The following is a 12,087-nucleotide window of genomic DNA, read 5'->3' on the forward strand; positions in this document are numbered from 1 at the left end:
TTCCAGGCCAGCCCATATAATACCTGCACATACAAAGTCTTTCACTGAGTCCTATTATTTATGATAATAATTTGAACAAAGTGATGCATGCCAAGTTTCAACTACAAGGTTGCTGCATGGTTCCTGGCCTCTTAAGAGTAGTTGTAGCATTTTACTGGTGAAGGCAACGAGGAGGCGAGGCCTGGCCGTGCTCCCTGTTTCTTGATGGTAAAAGGAAACAGGTACTCAATATATGGAATGTTAATTTACTCCTGGGAATATCCAGCCCACACTGGCATATTCTCATTTATATCACAGGTAATTCTATTTTAATTATATCCACTGAAATCTATAAAAATATTTGGTATGGCAGCAGGACTAAATGATTTTAAAAAATATTTAAGAGCAAGAACTTACTTCAACTATCTTATCAACTTCTGAGTATCTTCCTCCTAATAGACCAATCACTTCTGCCATAGAAACATGAGCATGCTAAAAAGAAATACAAAATAGACTTAGCCCAAACATACAAATCCATCTGACAAAAAATCAGAAAAAAACTCACTTATACATAGGAGAATCATTTGTAAGTACGGTAACCGGGCATAGCAGAGGAATCAGACACTAGGCTCACTACACAAAGACTTGGGATTTCAATCTATCTGCGCTGCCAGCTAAGAAGCTTTGAAGCAAACACTCAAAGATGTCATTATTTAATTTACAAAATGAAGACACCATTTGCTTTCCTCACTCAGGACCCTAAAGATAAAAAGTAAAAGTCACTCCTGGTAGTCCTACAAAAAACATCCTCTAGAAAAACATCCAAAACCAACACAGCTACTGGAGGTCTCAGTAACTTAGTGCAAACAAGGAACCTCCAAGTGGTAGGAGTTGTGCTTTGCTGCAGTTATCTAGAAGGCAGCAGACAAAGGATGCCAGGAAATTAAAACAGGGTTAATGATGATAAACAGTCTGCAAAAACTCACATTAATTTATTTTCTCTAAAATATGGAAACATGCAATTGTTTGGCTTTTCTCCAAAAGAAAAGACTTATTTTTAGACTCCTTGTAAAAGAGGATACTTAAGATCCAAAATACACGTCTTCCATACTCTCTCTTAAGCCTGCAATAAAAATACACAAGAATAGAAATCAGAGTAAGTAAACACAATAGATTATCCTTACCAAATCCATTATTAAAAGTGCTTCTGAAGCCACTTTCACCTGAAATGGCTCCTGAAATATAAAAAAAAAAAAAAAAAAAATGGGGGAGCATAAAAATAGAGATTTTATTCCTCCTCACTGGAATGTCCACCCTTTTCTTCTTTACCTATCACACCAAGTTCTCATCACCAACCAAGGCTCAGCACAAATCAGAGATTTTTACAAATATTATCATTCAAAATCCTAGCATGGAGAAATTCTCTTTCATTTCCCATCTGCATCACTCATCTGACCCATAATGTACCTTGCCTCGTCCAATCTTTCACATACATATATGCTTTGCACACAAAGGAAAAGAAATACTTCCTGTCTGACAGAAGGGCATGGTTCATGGCCATTTAGTGATGCATAAATAGTACCTGCTTTTCTTCACTGAAAGAATGACAAGGTATCAGTTGGAAGGGATCAAATGAGCTGAAAAAGAAAAAAAAATCATTTCTAATATAATCTCAATGACAAGATCAGGAAAATAACATTCACTTAAATTTGAAAATGTGTATCAATAATCTAAATCTAGATTCTCAGAAAAATACTAAGCGAGGGGAATTTCTTAGGACATCCCACATAACTCTGCTGAGTTTTGGACTTGATTTAAAAAATGGGAAATGACAGGGCCTTTGGGAGAAAGTAGTTGTTGCCTTAGTTTCTTTTAACACCCAAAGAGAGGAACGTTGTACCCACACATGTGTCCTAAACTGAATCAAGGTTTCAAAAAGTTTGAAGAAAATGTAAACAACTCCCTGACATGACATGGTAAAAAAAGTTTCAAGAAGAAAGTTCTCAAAAACACTTGTCAGTACGGTATCAGCACAGGGTAGGGACTCAAATATTTGTTGAATGAATGGCAATGGTTCTACTAAAGAAATCAATGTATATGAAAAGTTCAGTGATAAACCTGTATTTTAAAATAAAAAAGTTAGGGGCAGGTGAGTGTCTCAGTCGGTTAAGCATCCGACTTCAGCTCAGGTCATGATCTGGCAGTTCTCTTGAGTTGGAGCCCCCACGTCAGGCTCTGTGCTGACAGCTCAGAGCCTGGAGCCTGCTTCAGATTCTGTGTCTCCCTCTCTCTCTGCACCTCCCTCATTTGCACTGTCTCTCTCTCTCAAAAAGAAACATTAAAAAAAATGAAAAAAAAAAAGAGAAAGTTAAAAAAAAAAAAAGACAAAAAAAAGAGGGGCACATAAGCAAGGGTAGATAAAAAAGCATGTATTAATCTGAGAGCAATATTAGAAAGGCTTTGAGCAGTAAAGAACTGAAGTCTGAGGAAGATATCAAGAATAAGGTTTCTTTAGGCTATGGTCAGAGAAAGAAAAAAACAAGGAATATATGTTCATGTTAACACAACCAGAAAAGAGCAGGACTATTTAGCTCCTATTCTACCAGAGACTGTTAGTGTCAGCAATTCAGACACTTTGTACTCCAAGTGCCTAGAACAGTGCCTGATACATAGTAAGCATTTTTTCAGAAATATAAGATGAATGAAGAGGAAAGATCTTCAAGTAAAAAAGTGCTTCATCAACACGAAAAAAAAGAACACAAAGACAGCATATGCATCCCAGAGCAATGAAGAACCATGATGTGAAACCCACTGACCTTTTTGGAGGAACTGTTCAGAATGGAAAAATTATTGGAGGGCTACAAATAGGCAATTTTGGGCTTTATTTTCTTAAACAAAAAAAGCAGACTTTGGGAGCAGAGGAATTAAATGTGAATATTGAGAAAATTCTGGAAAAGATTATTCAACAGCTGATTTTGAGCCTTTAGCAAGTGAAGAGAGGACTACTAAGGGTAATAATGGATTCATGAAAATATATGTCATGGTAAGTAAATCTAAATTTCATTTTTAAAAAATTTTTTTTAATGTTTATTTTTGACAGAGATAGAGACAGCGCAAGCAAGGGTGGGCCACAGAGACAGACAGACAGAAAAAGAAATCTTAAGAGGCTCCACGCTCTGAGCTGTCAGCACAGAGCCGGACACGGGCTCGAACCCACGAACCGTGAGATCATGACCTGAGCCGAAGTCAGATACTTAACCAACTGAGCCACCCAGGTGCCCCTAAATTTCATTTTTGATAGAACTGATCTGCTAGAAACTAGCAGACTCATAAAGATTCAAATATATTTTGTCTGAATGTAAGCAAGACATCTACTATGATTTTTCTTCTGCACAAGATGAAAAATCATGAGTCAACTGTGGCAATGTACTGCTGATGGAACAATGATGTCTGAGGCTTTCCCTTATTCCAGTTAAACATTTTAAGCAGTGATCAATGGCAGAAGAGGTAAGCTTACTGAAATGTTGACTCAAATCTATGAAGGCTAATATAAGAAAAGTGGAGCTGGATTCAGATTGTGACAAACTGGAACAATGACTTGGAAATCACAATAAATATGTCTCATGCTGAGATTCAGAAAAGCAAATGTCTGGATACTAGATAAGGAGTCCTAGCTTATGGATGACGATATTTTTTTACATAGTTTATCTTATTTTACTCTCACAACAACTGTAGGTTTTAATTTTTCTTTTAGAGAGGGGATATATAATGTAATGTTAGCAGTATGGATTCTTAAGTCTGACTGCCTGGATTAAATCACAGCTCCATCACTAACAAGCATGAGCAAGTTTGTTTCCGCATGAATGATATTATTAACTACTGCACAGGGTGGTTATGGGGATTAAATGAGTTAATATATACAAAGTGCTTAAAGCATAGTCAACAGTCTCAGCTATTATAGTTATTATTTTATGAATGAGCACTGAAGGCTTAAGGCTTTACATAACTTACCTAGGGACTTACACTTGGTTAAACATCAGGGCTCTTTCACTGAAAATGACCTGGGGACATTTCTAGATATCTTATTTTAAAAGGGACACTGGTGAAACCATAATCTATTTCTGCGTCTACAGAAAGTGAGGGTCCAGAAAACCAAGACATTTAACTTATTTGGTGACTCTTAACTGTTATGTTACAAATAACAGATTATTAAAAAAAAAAAAAAAAAAACAACAAAACCACACACACACAGAAAAATCCCCAAAAACCTTGCTAACAATCAGCACCAACCAAAGAAAGCACTAGTCGTTTCATGAGGTTACCTATTTATAATGTCTAAGGAGTTGAATGACCACCTGTTACAATCAAGGCCCCTTTACAACATATGTTGGATCCTATAGTCACTAAACCTATAAATTCAAAACTTTTGCTCAAGCTCTTCCAAACTGGTAATCAGTGAAATAAAAAATCTCAAAAATTCTAGTAGCATTTAAAAAAAAAATTTTTTTTAATGTTTTTATTTATTTTTTTGAGACAGAGAGACAGAGAGAGACAGAGCATGAGCTGGGGAGGGGCAGAGAGAGAGGGAGACACAGCATCTGAAACAGGCTCCAGGCTCTGAGCTGTCAGCACAGAGTCCGACGTGGGGCTCGAACTCATGGAGTGTGAGATCATGACCTGAGCTGAAGTCAGACACTTAACAGACTGAGCCACCCAGGCGCCCCATCTAGTAGTATTTTTAAACTTAATATGAATAATATGTTGCTAATCAGGTATTTTTTCCATACATTCCTAATCATTGGTGATAAGTTAAAAAAAATTACATGTGTAAAACACTATACCTTTTTGTTGGTCTTGGTACTTTTGAGGATTTAACAGATTTACATTTTTCCTCTTTTCTTCTTGCCAATTCCTCGGCAGAGAGATGCTAAAACAGAAAACAACCACTTGATCAACCAGTCCATCAGCCACTGACAGGCAGAATCAATAATAATAAAGAATACTCTAACACCATAATTAAAGGCAGGTGAGAACAGGATAGACTATGTTGATGGAGATGTACCTCCTTCTTTCTACTAACAAATTGCAATGCTAGATAATATATTAAAAAATTGTTCCAAAATCTACAGCCACACCAAACTTAAAAACCTCAGAATCACCTGAGTCCCTCCTTTTACTTATTTCCCATTTCTAGTCATCAAATCCTATTGTGTTGTTTTCTTTCCCAACAGGGAGACAGCGCAGCATAATGATAAAGAGTACAGATTCTGGAGACAGAATGCCTCGCTCTGCTACTTACTGGATGACCCTGGCCAAATTACTGAAGCTTTCTGTGCTTTAGTTTCCTTATCTTTAAAATGGGAACAAAAATAGTACTAATAACAGTGTCATGATGTCATCGTAATGATGCATTAATGTTTATAAAACACTAGAATAGGGTTGGACACATACATAATAAGTCCTACATAAGTACAAAATTAATCTTTTCATTCCATTTCTACTATCATTCTTACACTTTAGCCCAAATAACTAGGCACCTTTTCCAGAATATGTCTGGTATTTTCCCACATCTCTACCTTTGTTTATGCTGCTCCCTTAGCCTGGAATGCCCTCCCCTACTTTTCTACATTTTGAGACTGTCCTGCTAATCCCTCAAGTCACATCTTCTGTGAAACCTTCTCTCATCACACACACCCCTTGGGGAAGACCTGACATTTCTTAAGATCAACCTTACGAAACTTAACACAGGTTTCATCTTTCCTACTAGAAACCATAGAAGTTCTTTCTAGGCAGGAATCATGCGTTACTAATGTTGTGCCTAGATGAGAGATTAAGTGAGGCTAGGGACAGGGAATGGGGAAGAGAAAAAGAGGAGAACGTTTTCTTTTTGTTTTGTTTTTGTACTGAAACTCAAGAGGAAAACTAAAATTTACTGAGTAATTGGTATATGCAAGGCTTATTAAGTAACCTAGTACTGGAATCTTCATACATTTTATTCCATTTACTTCACTTAATTCTCATAACAATTCTTGGACAGAGGTATTATTCACACTCCATAGACAAAAACCTGAATTTCAGTGAGGTTAAGAAACTGCTCAAGGTAAGAAAGCCAGTAAGTACACATTCACACATTCTTTCCATTCTACTGCACTGGGTGTTCACAAATAAATTCTATAGATACAGAACTTATACACACACACACATTCGTCACCCATGTTTCTTTTCAGAACCACAGTTTTTATTGGTAGAAATGACACTTTAGTATTTGTAATTCAATTTATGTCTAATGCTTGGGACAATATTTTAATTGGTATATCAGAACATCATTCTATAAATAAATGTTTACTGAAATGAATTAGGCATACCAACTTCCTGGCACCTTGGCAGATATTCTTGAGCTAGAGACCAGAATACAGAGAATAGACAAAATTTGGAAAACGAATCCAACTCCTAGTTAATTGCACCAATGCCTTCTATTTTGTTGTTTATTGGTGACTTCTAGACAAATTAACATGGGATGGATACACACACGCACACACAACAAGTGTAATATATGTGACATTAAGACATACATATATAAATGATGGAACAACTTTTAGTGATGACCTATCTGCTAAGGTCAAAGTTACCTCAAAGGTTTGTCCTTCTAAGTCTTTTGCATCACACCAATTTCCCCATGGGTCTCGGACCCTACGTCTCCTTGTGCGCTGTGATAAGATTAAAATGAAGCAAAAGGTAACAAGATTAACCTGGGGAAATCACAGCACAATACACAAAGCCAAAATGATATTTAAAAAAAAATCAGTTAATTTCTCCATTAAAATACTGTAATCCCTGATCAGCATTGCCTGACTAAATTTTATTTTATTAATTTATGTTTAATAGTTTGCACTCTGCTCAGAAATAAATCAGTAATGATTTTCTGAATTTTACCTGGATTTCTTATTGAATTTTCATTTCTTATCGCCACTTAGAAACTAAAATACTAGGACAAAAAATATTTTTAAGATTAAAAGGAACCACCAAGAAAATGACTTCCCTTTCAACCACTTGTGGTAGAAAACTTGCAAGAACGCGTAGCAAGAGGTAGAATATTAAAACTAGAAGCAAAATTACATCTCAGCCTCAGAAAGGGAAAGACTGCCTAGTGGATGCAATAAAAACAATAAAACATTATGAAATTAGTTGACAAGATTACTAATATCTAGTTTTATAAACCCCAATACTGAAGCCTTTAAAACAGACTGCTCAAGGGCGCCTGGGTGGCTCAGTCAGTTAAGTGTCCAACTCTTGATTTCGGCTCAGGTCATGATCTCATAGTTGTGAGACTGAGCCCCATGTGAGGCTCTGTGCTGGGCGTGGTGGAGGCTCCTTAAGATTCTCTCTCTCCCTCCCTCAGTTCTTCCCAGCTTGCACTCTCTCCCTCTCTTTCTCTCAAAACAAACAAACAAACAAACAAACAAACAAACAAACAAACAAGACTGGCTCAGAGGCCAGTGTTTGAGTGGCACCTTTTCCAGCAACTGTATCTAAATACATCCTTTCTTATAAAAGTAAATCTAGGTAGGCAGAAATGGTTAACAGCCTAAATACGCTAAGAAAAACGTCCACTCTATTATCTATACGTTTCTTCATTTACCTCACCTATTACCAATCTACTTTATTAGTAAAACCAACAAGATCACACTATGACTCTGCCTTTTAAGAGACTTGTAGATCACTCACCTTTAAAATAAGATTCACAAATTGTAAGATACTGTAAAACTCCCTAACTTCAAGAATTAAAAAAGAAAGGCTACAATAGTTTGGATAGCTATTCCAAGAAGCTGAATCTTAACCTAAGACTTTTTAGCTAAACAAAGTAACTGAAAGAAAAAGGAGCTTAGCTGTATGGCTGTAAATGACACACTAGACTTAGAAACCGGAACCAAGAATTCTAAGGCCACGCGAGCAAAGTATGACGCTTCCGTGTCAAGTCTGCCGGCGAATTACGAGGTGCTTTTGGTTTTTGCCTTATAAACTAACATGACACTGAATAGAAACCAGAAAAGTAAATGGCTAAGGTGACATACAAGAGAAAACACATTCTTCCACTCACTGTCCATGTGTTTAACAGGTGGCTAGAAGGGGGCACACCTTAGATGGCAGGTGAACACTTACCATAGACTGCAGACGCTGTGCAAGCTGGTATGCTTCCGCCGCATCTTTTCGGTCCCTGGCTCGTGCTTTGTCAACTGGTTGTGGCCTGTTGTACACAGCCTGTTCTATTGGAATTCGGGAAAAATAAAACAGTCTATTATTTTCTGAAACTCATTCGTTCAATAGGAAGGCACACCTATACTGACTGGAAGTTGTAAGCCAATTTCTAAGTTTTGTTATACCTAAGCTTCTATCTTAATTCTGCAATTACTTGGCAGTCTCACGTAAAACTAACACTCTTAAGGAAATCTCAGTAAAATGGGATATTCAGGAAATGGGTAATTTAATTTCTAATTAAACGACTGCTAAGCTCACTTTGCTGAATTCAGAGGTCTAACACAGAAAACGTGATTTCATTTTTTTTTAGTGGCTGTGGAAGCTGCGAACCCTTAGTTTTCCTGAGCAGCCAGTCCCAAGATACAGTGCCTGGGGAAACAGACACCGAAATGAAAAACAGACCACAGGGCAGACTGTAAATTCTCTCTACAAGATAAATAAATAATCTCTGATAGGGGATTTTCTGGTTAGCTGTCTTCTCAAAGACAGAACATATTCTTCTGAAACCATGGGTTACAAAGTTCTAACTACCTATCTAATTACCTTATCACAACTATGGTTATTAACTTTCTTCAAAATGTTTGTGTCAAGTTAATTCAATAAAAGTGAAAAATACATTCAAAATCATGCATATTTGAGAAAAACTAGGGTGAAAGAAACTTGCTTCCGTGAAAAATATTTTGGCACTTTTATTACATTTAAGTGTAGAGGCTCATAAATTATTTCCTTTACTTAAACACTGCTAGACAGTATTTCTAGCATTAATACAGATTTTGCATATTGAATGGGCTACTATCAGACTTTTCTTAAGATGACGTTACTTGTACTTGACAAAGAGCTTCATTGTTAAATTATTTCTCCCACTTAGAGAGTATTTTTCCTTTTCATACCACCAATTTTCACTGTAGGTTACAGGAAAATGTAGCTTAACCAACAGAAATCTGTTTTACAAAAAAACTTAGTAATACAGTTATTCCATATTATAGCATCTTTCTGAATTCTGCATCTATACTAAATCTGCTTGAATTCTAACCATCAAGGAAGTTAACGGGTGCTCTAAGGATAAAAAATGTTGAGTAAAAGATGTTGTTGGGTTTTTATTTTTACCACATCCAAAATTGATTGCTCCTATCAACTCGAGGTATGTATGAATCCGTCCAATACAATTAACATCCCCACAGTTCTTCAGGCCAGGACGTACTGAGGTCTTATTTAAGTATTTCGGTTTGCATATCTCCCTAATTAAGAGATGGAAGTACAGTTATTTTGGATAAATAAAAACATGAAAAAAGATTTCTGGGGAAAACTTTTCATATTTGAAATATCTTAAAAATTTACCCCCTCTCAATCTGTAAATGTGTAGTAAAAACAATGCTAATACATAATACCCAACTGTACTTTTTCCTGAAATTACCTTTAAATGATACAATAACTTACAAGTATAATGTGATTTTTATTAACTATTATTTTTTTCCCATATGAAATGCCATAGATTCCAGTTATCCCAGGATTTTAAAGTTAGAGGTTTTGTCAACAGATCCAAATTCAAGCTTCAAGAATAAAAAGGGCACTCTGACAACATATCTAAAGTAGTTGGTATTAGACTTTCCTAATTTTTAATATATTACTAAGGTTCGTCCACTTTCACTTTGCTGGGCAGTATCTTTTAATTATAAGCTACCTTATAAATGCTTGAAAGTTTTATACCGGTTTTTAATCATTAGGCCAATAAATAAGAGTAAGCACTCTCAGTGGAAAACAGAAATATTAATATTATAGAGGATTTCCAAGAAATCAAGAAATACCCAAAGACTATGAAAAAAATACAAGGTTTACATAATACAGTTCATATTTACTGAATGTACTTATTGTACCATGGCAGACAGAGTTTAAGAGTAGTGGAGAACTTAATAATAGCAGCAGTTCCCGAGTGCTTATGCCAGTACTAACAGTTACACAACCTTAATCCTCACAACAGTTCTACAAAGTAGATTTTATTATTCTTATTTTAGAGATAAGGAAGCAAAAAGTCAAAGAAATTAAAGTACTTATTTGAGGAAGTTAAAGTCAAGATTTACATACAGACATTATAGACCAAGTATTCAGACATATCATGTAACAGGATTTATTGAATCTTTATTTTATTCCACAAATATTTACTTTGCATCTTACAGACCGGGCACTGTCTAGGCACTAAGGATACAGACATGAATATAAAGCTCCTGACTTTACATGCTAATGGGAGGATATATAGGGGCACCTGGGTGGCTCAGTCAGTGAGGTATCTGACTTTGGCTCAGCTCATGACCTCATGGGTCATGAGGTCAAGCCCCATGTAGGGCTCTGTGCTGACAGCTCAGAGCCTGAAGCCTGCTTCAGATTCTGTGTCTTCCTCTCTCTCTCTCTCTGTCCCTCCTCTGCTCTCTTTCTCTCTCTCAAAAATAAAATTTAAAACAAATTTAATGGGAGAATATGACTTATATTACATATTAATATATTGCTTGTAGTCTTATATTAATATATAATTAATTATATATATAGCAGTAAGTGCTAGGAAGAAACAGTAAGAAGGATAAAGGGATAGAGAGACAAACAGGCACAGACTACTTCAGAGAGGGTGTTTAGGGAAGGCCTAAGCAGAAACCAAATTTAAAATCATACATTCTACAGACATTCAGTGAGGGCAAGAAGTAATTTGTGATATGGCAGGGTATCAGAAATGCCATTGAAAAGATGAGATTTCAGTGTTTTCACTTCAGTTCAGTGTGAAAGAAAAGGAAACAAATTGCACAAATGAAGGCAAGAAAACAGGAATGAGCACGGTGTAACAAGCTACCAAAAATCTGTAGCAATCTAAAAACAGTATTGATTTAATTAAAGACTGCCCAAATCGAAAGACTTTAAACAAAGCTCAGCACTAGTTTGGTGCTGAACAAACGGTAAGGCCTCTAAAGATCCCTGTTCGTGATTCATCATGCCAACTTTTCCCCTTAACAAAGAGTGCCTTTTATATTTGCTTAGAACAAGCACCGCCCTAAGCACTAGAGGTGTAACAATGAACACAACAGACAAAAGTCTGTCCATATGAAGTCTGTATTTTCATGAGGAGGGAGAGGGAAGGAAGAGAAGACAATACAGAAATAAAAACGTCGTATCTTCAGTAGTAGTAAGTTCTATGAAGATAAATAGAATACAAACTAACAGAGTGAGGGGCAGATGTGAGCTATTTTAGATAGGGTGGTCAGTGAAGTCCTCTAACTTCCCTGGAGCAGACCTGAGGGGACAACGATGCATGCATGGTTCACCAAGATCTAGAAGGCAGCATGGGGGAAGCATTCAGGGCAGAGTGAAAAAGTCTGAGTCAAGGACCTGAGATGAAGTGAGAAAATTACAAGTCAAGACTGCAGACCCTGAAGTCACCTTCACCTAATGTGACCTGGAACAAGTTCTTTTTCCTCTCTGAGACTCATTTTTCTCATCTGTAGAATGAGGACGAGTTTGTCAGGACTGGAGATGACTTAAATACATTTAAATGCATTCGGGAGGCATTCAATAACAGTGTTAACTATCTTAAAACATTCCCATAAACAGGGGGTCAGTTGCATGTGTTTTTATGGAAAGGATCCTTTAGCTACAAACAAATCAGGTCTTTTCTTTTAAAACTTTAACTCTTCTACTTTTTTTTTTTAACACCACCTCCAGTCCCCTCTTCTATTTCCGAAGAGAATAGTTTGGAGTTCCTGTTCAAAACACTTCTTTCTCCTTTCACACTGTTCTGTTAAATCACATACTCAAACAACATTTAACTGGTGTTACGACTAAGGCAAATGTCATTAGGAAACTACTGCCATA

At 36.4% G+C, this 12,087-nt stretch overlaps 1 protein-coding gene across 5 annotated transcripts in view; it reads right to left on the minus strand.

The window, feature by feature from the left end:
• MYSM1 (Myb like, SWIRM and MPN domains 1) overlaps window positions 1-12,087 on the minus strand; it is a 37,919-nt gene that overhangs the window by 9,048 nt on the left and 16,784 nt on the right. For 4 of the 5 annotated variants that reach the window (XM_027059052.2, XM_027059051.2, XM_027059050.2 and 1 more), the window contains 7 exons: window positions 9,343-9,473; window positions 8,140-8,243; window positions 6,609-6,686; window positions 4,821-4,906; window positions 1,562-1,616; window positions 1,164-1,214; window positions 397-471 (listed from right to left, as the gene is read on the minus strand). In XM_027059052.2, coding sequence (XP_026914853.1) covers window positions 397-471; window positions 1,164-1,214; window positions 1,562-1,616; window positions 4,821-4,906; window positions 6,609-6,686; window positions 8,140-8,243; window positions 9,343-9,473 — 580 coding nt within the window. The remainder of the gene's footprint in view (window positions 1-396; window positions 472-1,163; window positions 1,215-1,561; window positions 1,617-4,820; window positions 4,907-6,608; window positions 6,687-8,139; window positions 8,244-9,342; window positions 9,474-12,087) is intronic. The other variant, XM_027059053.2, reaches the window with a different exon arrangement.

Source organism: Acinonyx jubatus, chromosome C1 (genome assembly GCF_027475565.1).
Source record: "Acinonyx jubatus isolate Ajub_Pintada_27869175 chromosome C1, VMU_Ajub_asm_v1.0, whole genome shotgun sequence".
NCBI classification, from domain to species: Eukaryota; Metazoa; Chordata; class Mammalia; order Carnivora; family Felidae; genus Acinonyx; species Acinonyx jubatus.